The sequence below is a fragment of the Gobius niger genome (assembly GCF_951799975.1).
Source record: "Gobius niger genome assembly, chromosome: 5".
Taxonomy (NCBI): domain Eukaryota; kingdom Metazoa; phylum Chordata; class Actinopteri; order Gobiiformes; family Gobiidae; genus Gobius; species Gobius niger.
In genome coordinates this window covers 20015672-20036331 of record NC_136856.1, presented here as the reverse complement: position 1 = coordinate 20036331, position 20660 = coordinate 20015672, and the positions used below count along the sequence as shown (strand labels likewise).

General features: G+C 39.6%; 4 protein-coding genes across 4 annotated transcripts; 2 read left to right on the top strand and 2 right to left on the bottom strand.

Moving 5' to 3' along the window:
• Positions 1-5468: 5468 nt before the first annotated feature.
• hs6st2 (heparan sulfate 6-O-sulfotransferase 2) lies at positions 5469-8511 on the bottom strand. Its single transcript, XM_079556089.1, has 2 exons — positions 7542-8511; positions 5469-6697 (listed from the first exon to the last, which is right to left on the bottom strand). The coding sequence occupies exons 1-2, from the start codon at positions 8117-8119 to the stop codon at positions 5878-5880; spliced, it is 1398 nt and encodes a 465-aa protein (XP_079412215.1). The 5' UTR covers positions 8120-8511; the 3' UTR covers positions 5469-5877.
• Positions 8512-9888: 1377 nt separating this feature from the next.
• Positions 9889-11405, top strand: LOC306963152 (transmembrane protein 179). The gene is made up of 4 exons (XM_079556630.1): positions 9889-10330; positions 10744-10881; positions 10959-11037; positions 11107-11405. Exons 1-4 carry the CDS (start codon positions 10008-10010, stop codon positions 11293-11295), a joined length of 729 nt encoding a protein of 242 aa, XP_079412756.1. The 5' UTR covers positions 9889-10007; the 3' UTR covers positions 11296-11405.
• A 1183-nt stretch (positions 11406-12588) lies between these two features.
• Positions 12589-18522, top strand: LOC306963573 (heterogeneous nuclear ribonucleoprotein U-like protein 2). Its single transcript, XM_079557147.1, has 11 exons — positions 12589-13172; positions 15371-15441; positions 15523-15780; positions 15856-15968; positions 16053-16316; positions 16394-16516; positions 16582-16683; positions 16758-16926; positions 17001-17222; positions 17288-17328; positions 18433-18522. Exons 1-11 carry the CDS (start codon positions 12769-12771, stop codon positions 18505-18507), a joined length of 1842 nt encoding a protein of 613 aa, XP_079413273.1. The 5' UTR covers positions 12589-12768; the 3' UTR covers positions 18508-18522.
• Positions 18523-18771: 249 nt separating this feature from the next.
• Positions 18772-20352, bottom strand: nudt22 (nudix (nucleoside diphosphate linked moiety X)-type motif 22; the record flags this gene model as incomplete). The annotated part of the gene is made up of 6 exons (XM_079556424.1): positions 18772-18953; positions 19029-19122; positions 19188-19285; positions 19419-19538; positions 19612-20146; positions 20267-20352. The coding sequence occupies 6 exons, from the start codon at positions 20350-20352 to the stop codon at positions 18822-18824; spliced, it is 1065 nt and encodes a 354-aa protein (XP_079412550.1). The 3' UTR covers positions 18772-18821.
• Positions 20353-20660: the final 308 nt, after the last annotated feature.

The following is a 20660-nucleotide window of genomic DNA, read 5'->3' as shown; positions in this document are numbered from 1 at the left end:
GACCTTTATTTAACGAGGAAAGTTTGTCATCTTGTTGTGATATTTAAAGTCTGTTTGAGCATAGACAATATTTAGTCGACACTAAACAGGGTTCTTCTGAATCCACACAGAATAATGCCAGTAGCCGAAAAAAGTGAATGGATGGAGAAAGCTGCAGGAATATAATGCAGCTACTTGGAATCTCTGAAACAAATACCAGAACATACAAGTCCTTTTGATGATACATTTGATGGTTCCTCCGAGTGATACATGGTTTCTTTGATGACAAGCCCAGCAGTGGTGTTATTGTGTAGGTCAGCGTCCGGCGGTTTGCTTACACATATCCTGACAATGTAGCTCAGCAATATGCATCTAGCATCTAAAGGGTCCACAGTCGGCTAAAACAAACCATTTCATTCCTGTCATTGGGTTCAGCAAAATAATTAATACTGGGAACGTGCATAAGAACCAGTGATGAGAATGAAACCACTGTCTGCGTAACTCACCTAAACACATGTACTACCACCTATAGCTATTTATATAACAATAATATAAGGGAATACAATTTAAAAACAGCTCTCTGTAGATGCTGAGATTTTCTTAAATGGTTCGTAAAAATAATATTTTGAAAATTGAACAAATAATATGATGAATGAATCCAAAAGAGAGTGAAAGCTTTTGGTCCGCACCAAGGAGACAATCCAATTAGCTTAAGTATTAAGTATTATTAACGCCCCTAGTGCATTGTGGCATCTGTCTATCCCCATATGTAAACTTTAAAGTGCAGTTGACGTTTCTTCTAGAGGACAGCTCGAGATGAAAGGGAGAGAAGCAAATTGAAACACATGGCAACTACCGCCAGATTTTCACACCCACAAAAAAGGTGATAAAACCGTGACCCTTTTCTATTCTAAAACTGTGAAGAGGGAGAGTTATAGCTATTAGTCTATTGGTTCAGTTTCAGTGTGATACAGTGGGTACTGTAGCCTAATCATACATCTTCGTATGTCACATCCTGTCAGAAAGTGAAATAAACAGCACACAAAACATCAAACCAGATAAAACTAGACAACATTTAATATTTAATTGTGCTTAGTTTGTTCTGAATGATGAAAAGAAAAATCTATCGTCGTATGCACTTTTAACGACCTTTGGGACAATATATTTGTATTTATTTAAAGGGACAACGTATTTATAAAATATATATATAATTGTAGAAATACTTAACATGCAGGATTGCAATCATCACAGGAAAAACATACAGTGTGTGTACACTCTACACACTTTCAAACTCTCTTCCCTGTACCCACAAACCCACACCCACCCAGAAATCTGAGATACATGTATCTATCTGGTCTATATAAACGTCTATGAGGTTTATATTATTAGTATTTTTAAATTATTTATTTAGGCTATTAGCAAATTGATAACTAATGTCAGTTTATTCAGATAGGCTATGTATTTTTTTAACACAGGACTTCCAAACCATCTCAATCTGCTAAGTAGGCTGTACCTCTTTAGATCAACCCTCTTTGGTCACAAATTTGAAACTCAAGCTTGTAAACTTGACTAATAACACTGTTGCTTAGAGCCTATACTCTGTAACAACGCGACAATACCTCCTATGCAACAGGCACATCGACTGTGTGTAAACCAAGCACTGAACACACGTGTACAAGTCAAATAGGCCATGTCTGACATGATGTGAGACAAACTGCCCAGGAGCCCGTGGCAGACTAGCTTATTGCTGCAGTCAGAGTTGCTGCGCCAGAGAGATGACTCCACGCAGTCTCTTACCTGCTTTTACCCGATCCATCACAGAATAAACTCTGGCATCATTCGCACAGTCACGCACGGCGTTGGTTTCACTTGAAGTAGGTTTAAAAACAATGATTAAAATGCATCGCCGTGAAAACCACAAAGCTTATTGATATGCAGCACTATCATTTTGGCTGGAGGGAGGGGTGGCAGCGAGCCCTCGGCGCAGTAGAGGAGGTTAAAACCAGGCGAAGGGCAAAACGTGTGCGACAGAGAGGGAGGGCACAGCTATGAAGTTGGACCGCGCTGCGCCGTCGATGCTGCTGCTGGGCGTATCCAATTAGAGCCGCTATTTCAGAACCGGTAGGCAGCACAATTATTATTATAATTATTAAATCCATGGTAACACATCACCACAAGTTAAAGAATGTCCCATCGTTTTTTTGTTCTTTGAGACTCCGCTAGTATGGGCCTATTTAAATGTTCCTGGCTTTGCGATACAATTCCCTGTTAATGCCACGCAGGGAAGTCTTTGGCGCAGAAAAGAAGTGGGTGTGGTTTACCAGGCTAAATGGATTCAAATAGAAAATACAGACATTAATTAGCCTAATACGATAAAATATAAGATGAAATTACAGCTACAGTAACGATAATGGTAATTTCGTGCATTATTCATTCACACCATACTCGGTGGTGGTAAACTCCTATTGGCCACATCTGCCCTGGGGTAGACTGACGGAAGGGAGACTGCCAGTCTGCGCCATCGGTCCCTCCGACCACAACCAACCTCTCTCTCTCTCTCTCTCTCTCTCTCTCTCTCTCTCTCTCTCTCTCTCTCTCTCTCTCTCTCTCTCTCTCTCTCTCTCTCTCTCTCTCTCTCTCTCTCTCTCTCTCTCTCTCTCTCTCTCTCTCTCTCTCTCTCTCTCTCTCTCTCTCACACACACACACACACACACACACACACACACACACACACACGCGCGCGCGCGCGCGCGCGCGCGCACACACACACACACACACACACACACACACACACACACACACACACACACACACCAAAAGTGGCCCTTCCCTGCTCAGCTTCCAAGGTCCATGATGTGAGTGACCCATGTGATTGTTATTGCTACATCAAACCCCAAAATGTTAAGTTACATCCACACCTCTCCAGCGCCCTCTGCTGGTGTTAAGAAATGTAGCACGGCCCCCTACCTTACGTAGATAGGAAGATCATAGACCCTTTTAACGCATATCTCGATTGCATAAAATATTGTCAATTATCCCCAACAATGAAAACTGGTCTGATAACCTTGTTGCCCAAACCCAATAAAGACTTATTACTATTAGATAATTGGAGACCTATAACTCTACTTTGTATTGATTATAAATTACTGGCTTTGATATTTGCTAACAGAGTAAAACATGTCTTGATTAAGTTAATAGACGAATTTCAGTCAGCCTTTATTAAAGGTAGAGATATCCATAACAATGTGAGACTAATTATGGACATCTTAGATTATCAGAGCCTTATTAACACAGAAAGCCTAATATTGTTTATTGATTTTTTTAAGGCATTTGACTCTGTGTCGAACATGACTTTTTATTGAAATCACTACAACTTTTTGGGTTTGGCAACAACTTTTGTAGGTAATTAGAATGTTTTATGATCAAATATACAGTTATATTTCACTTCAATCAGGCATCACTCCAAGAATCAATGTCTCTTGTGGAATTAGACAAGGATGCCCAATTTCACCTAAATTATTCATTCTTTGTACGCAGCTTTTGGCCTATTTTGTAGTAAATAAAAAAGACCTTGAAGGAATAAAAGTTTGTGACAAAGAATTGAAAAGAAGCCAATTTGCTGACGATACAGTGATATTTCTAAAAGACAAATCAATTCTTCAGAAGGCTATAAATGTGATTTCTGTTTTTTCCAGGGCATCAGGCCTTTGCCTCAATCTAAAAAAATGTGAAATATTACCGTTGTATAATCCACTGAGACCGACTTGGAGATGATTCCAGTAAAAAATGATGTGAAAAACTTGGGCATTCATCTATCTAAAAACTTGGAAATAAGAGAGTCCAAAAATATCAAAGAGAGATTTGAAGAAATAAAAAGAAACCTAAATCATTGGTTGACAAGAGACTTAACTATTTTAGGACGTAACCTCTTGTCAAAATCAGAAGGGATTTCTAAATTGATTTATCCAAGTTACTCTCTTTATATTAGTCCACAAAACATAAGAAAAGCAAATACTATAATCTACCAATTCATATGGCGTATTAAAACGTATTACTTAAAAAAAATCACAACTTGTAAAGGATTATAACAAAGGGGGCTTAAAAACAATTGATTTTGAATCTATGGTTGGAGTTTTTAGAGTAAACTGGATAAAAGCCTTTTTAGATAAACCTGATTCTTTATGGTTCCATATTCCTAAAAGTATTTTTCCTAAAGTGGGAGGTTTGGAGTTTCTTTTGAAATGTGATTTCGAGGTATCCAAATTGCCAGTGAAACTGTCTGAATATCATAAGCAAGTTCTGCATTACTGGAAGATGGTATTTGCTCATAATTTTACACCACATGGCTCTACCTTGTGGAACAACAGAGTGATAACAATAAGTAGAAAAACGCTTTTTTTCAGAAGTTGGTTTGAAAAAGGAATAATTTTTATCACTGATATATTAGATGAACAAGGTAATTTTTTTTAGATTTAAGGATTTTAAAACAAAATTCAAAAGTTCAATAAGAGAGTATAATAAGGTGTGTAAAGCAATACCAATAGCCTTATTAAATATGATACAAAACTATTTACGTTATTCTAAAAGTCAAATAAATTTGCCTAAATTGCAAATAAACCAGACTCCTTTAAATAGCAAAAAGTGTAACAATAATTATATTAGTAAACTATTCAAATGTAAACTATTTCATGATTTTGACCAAAATGCAGAAATAAGGCACTATGATGACAAAATAACAAATAAATACATCAAATTCATGAAATGGCCAATTCCTCCTAAAACCAAAGAAATGCAATTCAAAATTATAAATGGATATTATCCAGCAGCTGCAATGCTTAAAAAGAGGTTTGGCTTTGAGGTGGAGCCATGTGTGTTCTGTTCCCAGGAAGATGAAACTATTGAACATTTGTTTTTCTTTTGTCCAGTGATAAAAAGTTTCTGGCAAGACTTCATGAATTGGCTGAAAACAAAAATGAAGAAAATTACACAATTAAAGTTAGAACAAATTCTTTTAAGGAATGACAACCTGCCGAAGGAACTTTTTAGGATTTATAATATCACAATAGTTATGGGTAAATACCACATACATAAAAGTAAATGGCAAAACAAGAATACATCCCTATTGGTTTTTTAAAATTGAATTGAGGGAGTTCTTTGCTTCCTTGAATCTTCTGAAAGACTCAAGCGATAACATTTACTCTCTATGTGAAGATGTCTCTGAATATTTGTCGTTCTAATCTGTGGGGCTTCCATGTGACTCTGTCCTACAAGATTGAGGAAAATGTATGTGTGTGAATTGCCTTGACAATAACATGTCTAATGGACTGAAGTGCCTTCGCTTAATTCATTTTAATTTTCGCTTTCTATTTTCTTATAGAAATGTTGTTTTATTTAAATTGTACATTTTCTGCACTTTTATCTCCCAACGAGAGTTTTTTGTAAATAATAAAATAATAAGGAAAAAAAGAAAAAAAAGTTCATAGACCCAGTCAAATCATACAATTTATTTTATGCAAAAGTTACACTCTATAAACAATAAGATTAAAAAATAATAATAATAGAAATAAAAAGTCTCATGGCAAGTAGGCCCATCTAAAATTACATGTGACACAATTCCATTGCAGACAGGTCAGTATTTTGGTAAACACACAGATTGTTAATCACATACATACTACAGCAGCTTTTTTTAATATATAAAAAAAAACATAGGTTTAAATAAGTTGATGGTTGTGTTAAAATCGACATGGGTGCATTATCAAGTAATACATCTTTTTTTGTTTTACATGTGATTTGAGGTTGAAAGTACAATCGGTTTTACCAGTTCCCCAACTGGATAAAAATAAAAACAAGGCAAACTTTGGCACAGTCTCTTGTAGAGCATTTTTCCTCCACTGGTTGTCACCATTGTTCAACATTGTCCAAGTAGTCCTCAATAGTTTCATTCTCCTCGAGCTCCCACCAGCTTGGGAGGAGGCCTTCTGTGTCTGCAGCAGTCTTGCCTTTTTGCTTCTCTTCTTTCTGTAAATAATGATCACTAGCCTGGTTGGTAGTGACTGTGGGCTTCAACAGCAACCCTTGTTTCACTGCAAGTCTCCCACGGAGTCGTCTCCTCTCTTGCATACGCTTTTCCCGGGCCTGCCGCCGCTCCTGCTGACGTGCCACTTGGAAACGCTGGAGAAAAAGGTCTCTTGCATACTCATACAGTTCAACATCCCACTGGTTAAGGAGACGAATTCTGTGTTGTGTCTCTGCTGGAACCTCAACATTGGACGCCCGAGTGCCGTTGAGCTGCGTGAAAGGAGCAATAAACTCCAAGTTAAAGGTACGCTCAAACAGGTATTGGGTTTTGCGCTGATACTCCGTCAACCCAAAAAAAGCCATGCTGCGAAGGTTGCGTTTCGCACTCTCCAAGAGCACACCCCAGCGGTAATCCTCACTCATAGCAGAGACATTATAGCAGCCAACTAAACTCAGGTCCGCGAGCATGCGGGTCTGACGGTTGTTCGCCAGATTGTAGGGACAGTCCATGAACTCCTGAAGGGTGCAGCCTGACCAGTCATCACCAGAGTAACAACTCGGCAGCTCAGAGAGAGTTGGTGAACGGCCATCGCACACGTGTAAAGATGCCTTCCATGTCGCGCCCCTCTGCACGTGACGCCACTCACTTAGGAAACGGGACACTGGATCTCTCAGAATGGTGATATAGTAATAATTCCGCCTAAAAAAAGAGAGAAAAAACATTTGAATATGCTTGTGATAACACATTGTTTCTACTTTAGTTTATTAAGGCGAGACACTGCAGGTGAATAGGGAAAAAATGCATATTTACAGATATCAATTTTAAACTGTTGCTGTCGATCACAATGTGAGAATAAAATACATGGCAAATTTTCTGTTATTTTATCTTTTCATATAAGAACAATGTGTTTTATGCCTAAAAATGCCCCAAATTTCCCATCTTTTTTCGGTGACGAAATCTGAATAATGGATAGAGCTACATTCAAATTCATTGTTTCATTTTATTGATGAATGAGTTGCCAAGACTTTTTCAGAGCGGATTTTGAATTTCTTGTTTAGTTTTAAAATAAGCAGTTTTTTAGGGGGGAAAAATTAAATTTTCGCCTCATTTTTTGACATTCAAAACTCAATAAATGGGGCTCGGGATTAAATAATAAAAAATCCCCCTGAAAAAATCTTCCAAATATTGTTCAGTCCAAGGCTGGAAAATGTGAAGTCTTTAGGTCCTACTGACGTGGACATAGTGTCGCCACAATGACAGAAAAATTTCAGTTTTGAGAAAAAGGCCCTTGAAATTGCATTGTCCCGTATAAGTCTATGGGTGAACATTGAATCAGCGCAATATTTAAACATGTTATTGTGAAGATTAGGCATATTTTCTGTTTCCGGGTGAAAACTTATATGTTCAGAGACCAATTTGGCCCAAAACCTGAAAAAATTGAGTTTTGCCTGTAGTGTCTCCCCTTAATAAACTCCACTCTCACAACTTCTCACTGTTTTGTGTTTCTAAAGATAAATTAAAAACACATAGAGCCATAACAAACCTCGGGAGAATCTTCGGAGCGTCCCGTGAGTCCATGCGTGTAGGGACACAATTGGTGAGTTCAGTCCAGTCCGCGTGAAGACCACAACTCCAGCCGGTGGAGAAACGCGAAAACAGCCACGTCTCCTTCTTACCTGGCCGATAACAAGTACACTTCTTCTGCCCCGCGTGACACTCGCACGGCCTCTCCAGCTGAATGTTCCTCACCAAGTGGCGCCCAAACGTCGTGCCACCAGTCTTCTGAATGTGCAGAAACACTATAACATCATCGCCCTTAATGTTGAAGTCTATTCCCCGATACAAGTCCGTTTTGGAGAAATTAAACCTGGGAATAAAGCGAACCAAAGCCCTGTCTTCTGCGATGTAGGGGTCTTTCGGGACGCCATCCTGAAGCACGTTGCCGCTACTCTGAGAAGTGGATGAACTCCCAATCCACGAGCCCAGGACGTGCAAAGTCTGGCATTCAGCGCCGCTTGAACACATGTACTGCACCATAATGACGCCGAAGAGCAGCACCATCAGCAGGGCGATGAACAGTCTGTGGTGTCGGCTGTTGCTTCGGCTGGACTTTTCATCCATCTTCCCGAGGAAAGCAGTAAAACATCGCTCGGCCAGCAAGCCCTGCTTTCGCTGGGGGAAATCGTGCACGGTAAGGCTGCCCACGAAGGAAGGCGACAACAACAACAATGATACTAGCGCTAGCCTGCTAACATTAGCCAACAGTCTTCATACGAATCTGAAAAAGAAGCCGCTTGTAATGTTTGCCTCTTTCTCCCCTCGACGCGATGTATAAGGTAAAGATGACGACTTCGACAAACCGACTTAACCTTTGATTTGAAGCTAATCTCTTAATTGTTGATCTTTGTTTCTCGACGGACACCACCAAAACACCACTGATTCTTGACCTTCTCCCAGAATTCTTAGCGCGCGCCAGGCAGTGACGTCACTCCCAAATACGCACATACCGTACATACCTTTTACAATGAAATGGGAAAACGTTATTTTTTGTTTCTTCAGAAAGCAAAAGAATGAAGATTTCTATTTTGTTATTAATTTACTTATCCTTTTGTCCAAATTTTATATTCACAAATGTAAATATTCTAAGCAGAAACCCAACTTTGCACATTTTTTTAGTGATACTCTCTCATATATCAAGATCTTGGAAGGCTCTGATAACAAAAAGGCTCTAAAAACTCAGTATTTGCTCAAAATATAATATATTTGTAACTGAATAATTGTATTGTACAATTCTGTTACCCCCTGGCATACTTTGTATACTCATATACTTTTCAATAAAAATAAATAAAAATAAAAATAAAAAACATACCTTTTACAAGAAAAGCATTTTGTTCTACATTGGAAGAGTGTATTGTTTGGTCTGTTTGACTCTAACTTACAAAACAATAACTCTATTTACTTAATTAATCTTTTATTACTGATGTCAAAGTATCATATTCACTCATGTAAATGTTCCGGGAAAAGGCCATGTTTCTCTGCCTTTTATAACGGCTTCAAACAATACATTCTCTCAATTAAATGTTCTGAAAAACAGAAGGCGATTAAGACTGTTGAGTGCTGCACAGCATTGAATGTCTTCATTTAAATCCTGAAACCCCGTAGCGCTAGAATATGTTTTTTTTTTTCATCATCATTATTATTATTTATTTGTTTATTTCCCTTTTTTCCCTTTGCTTTCCCATCCTCTTTCTTCTTACTTTTTGTTTTTTATGATCCTGCACTGGTCCAGCAAAGCATTGTTTTAATCTATAGAGGTGATTTCCATGTGCAACTACTGTAAAATGTTGTTTATTATTGTTGTTTCAATGATTTTTTTACTACTGTACTACTGTAGGCCTACTATACATTGCTTAATAAAAAAATAAAAAAAACATACTTTTTACAAAAAAAACAACAACATACCTTTTACAATCTTTTTTTGATCAAATATTTATTTGTACTTTACACCCAAATGTAAAGGCACTTTTTTTTTTACAAGGAGAAAAAATAAAATAAAAACAAATTAAGACCCCAGCTCACCTTTTACAATCTGATATAACTGTAGATCCATGTCTGATGCGGATTTGTTTGTGGTTATTTTTCACTTTGAATGTTTTCTAGTTAATGTAGCTGCATGGTTGTCTGTTGAATTGAATTAGGCAAGTTTATTTGTAAAGCACGATTCATACACAAGGCAATTCAAAGTGCCTCACAGTTGCATCAAATTAGCTACAAGATAGATAAAATAAATAAAACACTAATTAAGAGACCGTTGCGCATGCTTGTTCCGGGGGGCGAGGTGAGGGGCAGGGGAGGGCAGCGTAACAACTAGGAGGAAGGCAGGGCGGTCCATCCCCCATGTAAAGTTAATATCCATGATCATGATAAAGCACTTTGTTTTCTTCTTGTTTAAAGTTAAATAGGTAGGCTTATCAACCCGTGTCCATTTGACCTCTTCATTTCGGAGGACATGGAGTTGGGCAGGCGGCTGCTGCTCGCCCATTGCACCGTCCACGCCCTGTCCATCGGCGCCGGTTTGCTGGTGGTGGTACCGATGGCACTGAATGGCTCTGCCTTCAAAGGACGATGTGCTCTCTTTTCAAGTGGGTTCTGGACGGGGGATAATAACCGAGAGGTACTTTCGGGACAGCAAGAAAACGCACATCTGGTTGTGCAACAGTGGGGTCCACTATCAGCCTGTCAATTTGCTACATTTGTGGGCATCTTCACTGTGCTGCACGGCGCTGTGCAGGGCTGGAGGAGCCTCTTGTATTTGCACGGACGACACGATGAGTGAGTAGCTACAGGAATGCATTGTATTTTTCTTGTTTTTAGGATGATATTAATAAAGTTATATTTCAGTTCAAATAGTTTATTGTGAATTCTAATCACATGTGTAAAGCATAGGCAGTCAGTCACAATCAGCAGAGGGATGGGAGTGTTCAGCTTTCTGACAGTCTGGTGGAGGATGAAGTTATAGGGACCTAGTAGCACTGAATAAAGACACTGCTGTCTTCTTCCTGAGGTTCATTGTTGAACCATAAACACAACAGTCCACTGATGAACGTAGTCAGCTTGATTTTCACTTCATGTAGATGTATTACATGCTAATGCTTGTCTTTAGTTGGGTATTTTAATTGTAACAATTTGAAACTCCTAAGACTTCTGAGTTGCTTTTCAATAGTTATCTGTGTTTTTCCCCACAGCACCCTGTTCTCATCCTTCCTGACCATGCTGCTGAGTGTGTGCGTGCTCTTCCTTTCTGGAGGTGCCAGTGTCATTCTGTCTCTTGGTCTGGTCACATGGTGTGACACGGTGACAGATCACAACAAACAGCCTTTTAGGTGAGCTGCTAAGATTTAACTGGACAGTGTCCAAAATATTTCCAGTGAAATGATACAATCACATAACCTGATTTCAGTTGTGCTCAAGCTGAGTCAGTCCCGCTTTTCTTGGATGTTGACACGTCTTCTTTCTACACCGAGCTCAGCCTGGCAGAGGTAACACACTATAACACACTATAACGAAGCACCAGAGAATCATTTGTAATCTCTTGCTTATATATGTAGATTTCTTTATGGGCTATAACAGCTCTGTGGCTGACCCAGTCCATTCTGGCCTTCCTTCGGCTCTACCACTCCCACAGCCAGAACATGAGTGGACCATGTCTGCCCAGAGAAAAAGAATGTCTTCTGGGCTATAGTCCCTCTGATGGATTTCCGTCACCTTCTGCTGCTGCACCTACTGTTTTAGTGTGATGCATGGTTTCGTTCAACTTCTCAAAACATGACCTGTGTGCACTCACCGTCTTTACTGTATAAGCAGCCTATGCACAAAAACATACCTGTGGATTTATGTGCCCTGTGCACCAGATACCCTTTACCCCCCGAGCAGATCATTCTCAGAGAGACACTTTTCAAGTTCCAAATGTTAAAAAAAAAAACTCTCTCATTATTTGTCTGAAAGCTCTGATATGCATAAAAGTTAAAAAAGCTTAAGTTGTTGACCAAATTAAGTTGCGCAAAAAATGTGCCTTTTGTGACTTAAAGGAGCATTAAAAGAGAGGGCAGTAACATTAAAATGTATCGAGTATGTTGTGTACCTAACACAGCGTAATTTTTTTCACCAGATATCAGTAAACGTGCCATAATGGCAAATGACAAAGAGGAAGTAATGCTTATTGAAATGAGCAATATCTTGTAAAAATTGTGTTGTGGTCTGGGACACATATGTGCCGTGTGTATTAATTTCTGTTCTGCATAGTAATATGGAACTGCACTATGGTCTATTTTTTCTTTTGGATGATCACTCAGGGAAAATGTGTATGTTGAATGAATCCAGATGTTGCGAAATATCTTTGGGTGTTTTCAAATGAACGGCTTACTGTGTGAGCATGATGTTGGCAACGAAATTGCTGCCCTGAACCCTTCCTGTTTTCTCTGATGTTGTTTGTGTGGAAATAATTGCTTTGATGACTTTGATGAGTTAAACAAAAACAATGATTCAAAGTGAACACCTCTTTGTTCCTGCATTGTGATGATACACAGGCATTGGAGAAAGAACTCAGACTTGTTTTCAACAGTGACAGTGGGTTATTTGTTTTATACATTATGTATTACCTGGCCATCCCCTATTCTGTTAATCAGTTTGTGTGTTATAATAAACATTTCGGTAATTGGCTGACTGTCTTACTTTTCACCTTCAAAACTCTTGCAAGCCTATACAGCCTGCACACTTAGATATATCTGTATAAATGAAATAATATGTATTTATATTAGTATTTTGTATTTATATTATTATAGAATTACTCTAATATATGATCCTATTAAGTAAAACATATCTCCACTTATCCTTTAATAATAATACTTTTAAGATTGTTTTTCCCCCTGGTTTAGACATAATAATGTACATCTATTTTAGCCCCAGTATATAACTTATTTGATCTTGATTTAGGCCTGATGGCACTTGGAAGGTCATGAAGTGGTGTTTAGTGTGAAAAGTGAGAACCACTAGCCTAAGCTGTTCCTTCTCTTGTTTAAACAGTGAGTCTAGTAGTTTCTTTTTTCATAGTTTAAACAGTAACATTCCCAACCACAAGGGGGCGGTAGCGAGCCATGAGAAAACGACTCAAATCACAGCGTCACTTGCTTTTGACCAATCACGGCCCAGGGCTCCATGTTGACTAAATGTTTTGAACAATTTCTCTTTCGGCGAGTTGAGACGAGTGCAACATGACCGCCAAACTTGAGGAGCTTAAAAAGTTAAAAGTCCCAGAGCTGAAATCTCGACTGAAAGAACTAGGCTTGGACAGTAGGGGACTTAAAGCGGACTTGATCGGTAGACTGTGGTCTGCGTTGGACGGTGGACTCGAGTCAAAACTGAAAAATGATACCGCAAAACCTCACTTAACTTTACCAACTGAAGAGGAGCCAATTTCTCCAGCTCTGCCCGCCCGGAGAGAGTTCTCGGACACGGCCACGCAGACGGACGCTGGGCTGAGTGTACCGGCGGACGCAAGGCTCGGGTCGCGTGAGGAGGAGACGCTGCACAAACGGAAGGGCGAAGAAGAAGAAGAGCTCACAGAGGAGAAGGGAAGAGCATTTTATGAGTTCAAAGAAGAGATTAGATATAAAAGGTATGTTGATGTACAGTCAGTGTTAAATGGGTGCGATTTTGCGTTGACCCTCTTGAACTTTCTAACGTGCGTAAAGTAGGTCCCTTCAGAAAGGTAAGGGGAACATCGAGTTGCTTTGCAGGGGAGCGTCTCTTTTCTTTAAAGGCACACCGCATAGAATTTAGCCCATTAAAAATAAATTGAAATACAAGCATTTATTTTATGACAGATATTTTCATCATTGAAAAATACCTCAACAAATGTATAAACAAACATTTATGAGGCTCACCCCTCCTACACTTTACCAGGAGTGGGTGCGTCTCCAGCTCGTTTCCATGGAGATGTGACAAAAGGCAGTAGAACTTGAGATTTAAAGCAGTACTAAGTAACTCTTCCCCCTAGAGGCCATAAGCGCAACTGCAGGTGTCGTAGCAAGTTACGATTTTTTAACTTATTAATTGTCTTGGAGAGTAAATACGACGCTGACAGGAAAGGCGAAGGGAGAGAGGGTTACTGTGCATCAAATTACACAATGGAAATAATTTTTTTCACTCAAACTTGGCTGTAAATACTGTTTAAAGTGACGTTAGCCCGCAGTTAGCTTTGCCCGTTAGCTTCTTCTTCGTGATTCCATTAGTGTGTATTGCTTTCTCCGGACCGGTGGCAGTCAAGTTGCAAACATGGTTTTCTGGCCAGAGACACCAGGGGGAGATGAAAGACCCTCCAATCATCCCATTAACACTTGTATCACCCCCACAGGGACTACGGAAAGGATTTATTAAGGTAAACACGTTACTTAGTACTGCTTTAAACAGGTTTGTTTCTCATCCAAATCCAGTCTTTTATTACACATTGCAGTAACAGCATTTTCTGTGTTGAGCTCGACATTAGGAGCGTGTTTTGTTTTTCCGGCAACAGTAGAGCTCAAAATGTTACGCGGTGTACCTTTTAAAGGGGGGATATTAAGCAAAATCGACTTTTTCAAGCTTTCCATCATGTTATTATGTCATTCCCTCATTAAAAACATGCCTGAAGTGTTGCCTTGGCACATTCATGTATTTTTGAGTAATCTGTAAAAACTCTGATGGCAGCCATTTTAGGGACAGGTTTGCCTGAGTCCTCCTAGGAACGCCCCCACCTCCTGGAGACGCCTCTGAGCTTTCGTCACCAGCCGAGTAACCAACCACTGCTCCTCAGCAGAACCTCCTCCCCACTGATGCCACAGACAGCGTGTGGAGGGGGCGTGTCAGAAAGGGTCAGAGGTTCTTAAAGAGACAGAGGCCTATTTCAAGACATTCACTACAGCCATTTTGAAAGAGCAATTTTATACAAGGCAGTTCTTCTAATTTACTGCATTTACAGACCAACAGAAGGTTTCGTCATCATTGTAGTGTGATATAGACTGGTGCTATGTGATTGAAAAAAGCATAATACCCCCTCTTTAAAGAAACAGGCCACCGTTTTCCCATACTGAGATATGTCCTTACCTGAGCTGTCTGGTGTTTGTGCGTGCACTCAGTCACGCACAGCGACCAAAGATGTTGTTAGGATCTGGCCTCTCCCAGGTTATCCCTATGGCTCCAAACGGCGATGAAGTTGGAAGCTACCACGCTCTTCCACGGGCACGTACAGAGACCAAACAGGTACGTATCGACTCGTCTAAGCTCAGATAAGAACATATCTCAGTATGGGAGAACGGTGGCCTGTTCCTTTTAAAGGTTTTGGCTTTATTAAACAGGACAGCAAGGTTTATATGACTGTCATTTCAAAATATGTAATGTGCAATGTTCGGCTTTGCCTAAATCTAAAGGTTACAGTATAGGCCAGTGTAACGCCTCATTTGAAAGCTAAGACCTACAAAACTCATCTAAACCTTTTCCATGCATTGTTGCCGCGTAGTTACTTTTTATACTTTTAATTGCTTGTTGTTTGCCACTTTTCTGTTGCACTTTTTTGTGGCCTTTTGTTGCATTTTTGTCACTCTTTTGCTGCCTTTTCATCATCATTTTCGTCTCATTTTGGTTGATGTTTTGAAGCTTTTTTTATGGTAGAGCCAAACTGGAGAAAATGTGCTTGGTTCAGGTTAAGAGGTTAATGCAAGAAAAAGGGATGAAAACTCCTTTAAAGTTTGTGCTAAAGGAAATCATAAATTACGCAAATCTGTAACACAAAGAAGTTGGCTATATTATAAAAAATATTATTATTTTTTTCCCCATAAGATCAAAGTTACCCCCAGTGGCAGTGGAAGAGATTTTGGAGGACGATAAACGCACAGTTAAAATTGATTTATGTAAGTTATGCCATAAATTGAAGCAAATGTCATTGTAATGCTAATAGTATTTCTAGTAAATAAATAACTCGCATGCTTTATTGTCCCCCCAAGACAACAGCCACCTTCACTTTGAGGTAGAACCAGATGGTCATAGTGGCCATCCACGGTTTTGGGAGCGGTTTCCTCTGCTATGGTCCGGCTGCAGGCTCACCCATGGGGTCCAGAAGAACAGAGTAGGTTTCGAAGTGAGGCTGGAGAGGATTTTGATTTCACAACCACAAAGCCATAAAGATGTCGAACTCGAGGCATTTGGCCTGAGAGTTGGTTGGTCGGGGGCCTTCACTTCTCTAATGCTTGGTATGTGTCTTAGTTTGGAACAGACTTATCGATGAATTATAGCTCAAATTATTTCTGTTATCTTTTTAAATGCAGGTAATGATTTTTTATCGTTTGCTTATGATGGGCGTGGCAAAAAAGTCTCCCAGGGAAAAGAGGACGACTATGGACAACCTTTGTCAGCTGGAGACATTATTGGCTGTTATGCTGTGAGTCTCAGTCTATTTGCGATGTATATTTCTGATTCGAAGTTCAGTTTTTTAAAGCTTTAACCAGTTTTCCTCAAACCACAGTCTTTTTCTTCAGATGGTGCTGTTGAACTCTCGTTTCATAAAAATGGACTTTTTATGGGTGTTGCATTTTCTCTGGATGCATCGGCACTACACGGACAGCCTCTTTTTCCACATGTTGTCTGTAGGAGCTGCTCTGTTCGGTTTTTACTTGATCCTTTGTCATGTCCCTGGTACCCTTCTCCTCCGGAGTTTACGTCTCTGATTACACTTCCTGATGCCAGGATTTGTACAGTTTCTGCTCCTCGATCTAAATCACAATGTGAGGTAAGGGGAAGTAACAATCTGGAATTTTAGTCAAGAGTTTGATGCAAAATTGTTATATTTATTTCTTTCATTCTCAGATGATTTTAATCGTTGGTTTTCCTGGTGCTGGGAAGACCCACTGGGCAAAGAACCATATAAACCAGCATCCAGAAAAGCACTACCGGCTGTTGAACACGGATGAGCTGCTCGCATGCATGACCGTGAGTGAAACCTTCAGTCTGTTTTTGAAAGCCAATGTGTCTCTGCTCACTTTTTCTCTGTATAGACAAACGTTAAAAGGAACATCAAGTTACAGCAAGCGTCTCAGTGTCTGACTGAATTGATCAAACTTGCTGCTGAAAGACCAGGCAATTACATCCTTGACCAGGTGACTGCGCCACCTTTAATGTGTGTTTTTCTTTTTTCTTTCTTTTTTAACATATCTTTATGGTGTCTTTGCAGTGTAATATACTCTTCTCTGCACGTCAGTACAAGTTGCAGCTGTTTATAGGCTTTAGACACAAGGTGATGGTCATCTTTCCTTCCAAAGAGGAATGGAAACGACGGCTTTCAATGCATCAAATAAGAGAGAAAGAGCAAATTCCTCATGCTGCGTTTCTAAAACTACAAGGTGAAATTTGCTCATCAAATTTAGTTTGTTGTGTTTTTAGTTGTAATGTTCTAATTGTGTTGTCTTCTACTCAGTCAGCTGCACTCTTCCAGAGCAGGAGAACCTTATAGACGAACTACAGTATGTGGAGCTATCGCAGCAACAAGCACAAACAGTGCTACAGGAGTATAAAGATGAGGCACGCAGATTACTGCCTCCTGCCCCAAAACATGTCAAGAAACCATCGCGTTGCAGTAGAAACTTATATCCTCATCGTCCACCATTGTCTTACAAGACCCAATGCACAGGCCAAAACAGTAAGATTAATTAAAAGAGGAAAATTTACAATGATTATAATTACATAACCTCCCTCTCGCTTTAGGTTGGAGCAATCTGCAGTCATGGAGCCAGCCACAACAATTTGTAAGTGTCACTAGCAGTGTTGGGTAGTAACTGAATACATGCATTTAAAATACTAATTTTGAGTAACTATATGAGCGATCGCTGTTATTGTTTACTTCCTCAATTTTCGCCGGATGTTGTGGTGAATGGTAGGCAACAGCTGATGCATCCAGGTCTCTAACTCGGTTTTATAAAATGATAGATCTGTTACAGCGAAAGAGAAGCAATGTCCTGTTTATGGACATTGTTTTTGCCGATCATAGGATTTTAATAAAATGTTTATCAAATATGAAAACGTAAAATGCCTACCAGGGCCAACGGATGTGATGACATCGCGATCGCTCCTATTCTGGTAAAAACGCTTTCATTTGAGGGCATTTGTAATTCAGTTACTTTCTTAATATCAAAAGAATACATTGCAGTACTACTTCTGTAGTAACTTTCTGTTTTATATTCATAACAATAAGTGAGAAAAGAACAGCTGGCAAAGTTTCACTGTTATGTTGAGCAGTGGGCATTTGCAAAGCGCTTTTTTGCATTCTGAATGAGTGGGCAAATAAGTTCATTACAGGCGATGTAAAAAGTGTAGCAGCTTGTTTTTACTCATACGGCGCTTTTATGCATGAATATAATGTAAATCAACGTGAACGTTTTCAAAAGAGTCAAAATACTGTACTCTGATTGGACAAAGTAACGGAATATGTTACAAAATACATTTTAAGGCTATTATTTTTCGGTATCTAAATACAATTTCAAAGTATTCTTCCCAACACTGGTCACTAGCATGAAACATCCAACACTGATATACCCCGGTTAATAAAGCCTGTTTCAAACATGCATGTCCAAACTGCTGCCAGGTGGTTAGTTCAAGAAGAGTTGCTTATTTGTGCACGAGCCTCTTCACTTTTGTCATCCTGAGGAGATGCTTAAGGCTGAATGTGACTAACTGGTCCGTTGCACAGCTGATGACACGCTGACATTCTTTTCACCCCCCGTATACAAAAGTACCACAGGTTTTTGGTTTTTTGTCTGTGTACATCTTAGAGATGGAGAATAGCAGATAAACCGTGTGCACTGTTTGTAAAAAAGAATAATAATAACCTTTTTTTTTGGTGTGTGTTTTAGTGGCCTTCCACCTATCTGCAAGAGTACTACAACAACAGTACTCTCAGCTCCTGCAGTTACCAGAGCTACTGGTGAGAAGATATTCAGCAGTACTTTTTGCAAAATGGTCATAAGGAATTCAGTTGTTAATGACACCGGTTTTGTGGCTTGAATCTTCAGGGATGTTACTGCACTACAAGAATCAGTATTTTAAACATTTGAAACCTGTTGCCTTTAAATATTTGTATTGCTTCAGATAACAAGCTATATTCTTTATGAAATTTCTCAACATTATAAAGTCTATCTATATGCACAGAAAATTGCACATCTAATATCATTTCATCAATGATATTAATGTCATCTTGGTGAAAATTAAAACCATGGGTCTTGGACTCGAGTTCTGTTTTGTCTTATGGAGTGTGTGGTTGTTCAGTCAAGTCTTGACCATCTGGCTTCACCGTCTGATATAGCAGTATTGCTCCTTTGGCTGAAGGGCACAGCTCAGACCACAGATTACTTTTTTGGTTCAACTGTAAGACATTCTTCCAAGTTAAATGGATAAAGGTTATTTGAAATATTACCTTAAAACAGCAAATGTTCAAATGTACAGGAATTACCTTTTTGCTGACAAAAAAGATGTCCGTTGATTCATTTGCCTCAGCGCCACCTTTTAAGTACAAACTTTTTACTTGGTCCGAAGTCAATGAGCAGCTAGAACATTGGTATATTAACTTCAGAGTCATATGAGGCATTATGCTGCTGGGAGGGACCAATACCTGATGTAAAACTCTGCACTTGGTCGACCTGCACTTGTGTGATTCAGCGCTATTCCCATCAACACCGGTTCTCCAAGGAATATCAGGGGGACGTTTATCTAAAAAATAAAAGTGCATTTTATGTACATTTTAAATATATCTACATTTAATGTAAAAAAAACCTGTCTTTTAATGTGACGAAATGAATGGGTTTCTTTGGAGCTTTTAAAAGTCTTGTAAAAACAAACCAACCTCATCACGAATCTCTGCACAAACTGAAGAAAACAGTTCAGTGACAACAGCATCTGGACTCAGCATAACCATGTCAATTTTCTCTTCACAGAACTTCACCCCCAAATTTTCACACACAACCTGAGGGGCACAAATTATAACACAGAAATGGGACAGCAACATGCATTTAGATTTGTCTTTCATTACATTTCACCTTTGGCTCTGGGTGTCCTCCTGGGATGTCTAGTAAGCCCCCTGCCTCCGCTACCCTCTGGCTTCTTCTGATGAACACAATCTGCTCATCTACTGTGCAGAGGACAGCACCTACTCCTAGAGGCTGAGCGAGGAGACACAACGGGTCACCAAACTCCACCTGCCCACGTCTACACAGCTCCTCTGCCTGTACAGACCAGTTGGTACCAAGGAAATCTTTGTAAGACGTAAGGCCTAGCCGCAGGATAAGAACACATCCTTCTTGCTTCACAGACTTTGATGCCAGTGCAGGGTCTTCTTCTCCAGCCCACTCACTTGTGGGCAAAGCAGGACAACAATCTCCCTTTTGTTTGGTGCTTGGTTCTTTATTGTCTGTTTGATTACATGCATCCTTGGAGTCGTTTTTGTGTGAAGCCAGTACGAAAGAGTGTAGTCTAAATTTAGCTCCATTGAAAATCCAGGGCGCTTTGGAGAGCCTCTCTGTCCATATCTCCTCAATATGATTTTCAAGCACTAGGTCTGTCTGCCTGTTATACCTATAGGAGACACATTTCACAATCTGAGTGTTATTGGCATTAAAGAAGTCATTTGACACACAGACATTACGGAAAGGGACATCAGAGTATTATTATATGAGCTGAATGATTACTCCATACCTCTCCGAGAGCTCCACTTGGACCTGACACCTTCTGAGCCCCCTCCAGTCAGCACAGTGCAGGAGCAGTGACACCTCGGGGTCCATCGCTCATCAGAAACAAACACCTGCAATTTTGACCGAAAGAGACATTTTTATCCTGAGCACCACAAAGAGGACGTGCCAACAATGAAGTTATCACTACTTATTTAAAAAATGTTTCCCCTCTTCTTCTACCTTTCAGCGCTCTCTTCCGCATTTTAATGACTAGCGCCACACAGGCCAGGTAACGTAATATTTTAACTGTCCTAAAAAAAAATGAAAAAAAACCCCATCCATAAACCTCCGCTACAATCAAACCATGTTAGTATTGTCTCTATCAGCTGATGTTTTAGAGTAAAATATATTATTATTAT

Coding starts and splice junctions, on each gene's coding strand:
- hs6st2 (XM_079556089.1), bottom strand. CDS start 8,119: ATGGATGAAAAGTCCAGCCGAAGCAACAGCCGACACCACAGACTGTTC. Junction 6,698..7,541: donor GCTCCGAAGATTCTCCCGAG/GTTTGTTATGGC, acceptor CTCTTTTTTTAG/GCGGAATTATTACTATATCA.
- LOC306963152 (XM_079556630.1), top strand. CDS start 10,008: ATGGAGTTGGGCAGGCGGCTGCTGCTCGCCCATTGCACCGTCCACGCC. Junction 10,331..10,743: donor TTGCACGGACGACACGATGA/GTGAGTAGCTAC, acceptor TTTTCCCCACAG/CACCCTGTTCTCATCCTTCC. Junction 11,038..11,106: donor CCGAGCTCAGCCTGGCAGAG/GTAACACACTAT, acceptor TTATATATGTAG/ATTTCTTTATGGGCTATAAC.
- LOC306963573 (XM_079557147.1), top strand. CDS start 12,769: ATGACCGCCAAACTTGAGGAGCTTAAAAAGTTAAAAGTCCCAGAGCTG. Junction 15,442..15,522: donor CACAGTTAAAATTGATTTAT/GTAAGTTATGCC, acceptor CGCATGCTTTAT/TGTCCCCCCAAGACAACAGC. Junction 16,684..16,757: donor GCAATTACATCCTTGACCAG/GTGACTGCGCCA, acceptor GTGTCTTTGCAG/TGTAATATACTCTTCTCTGC.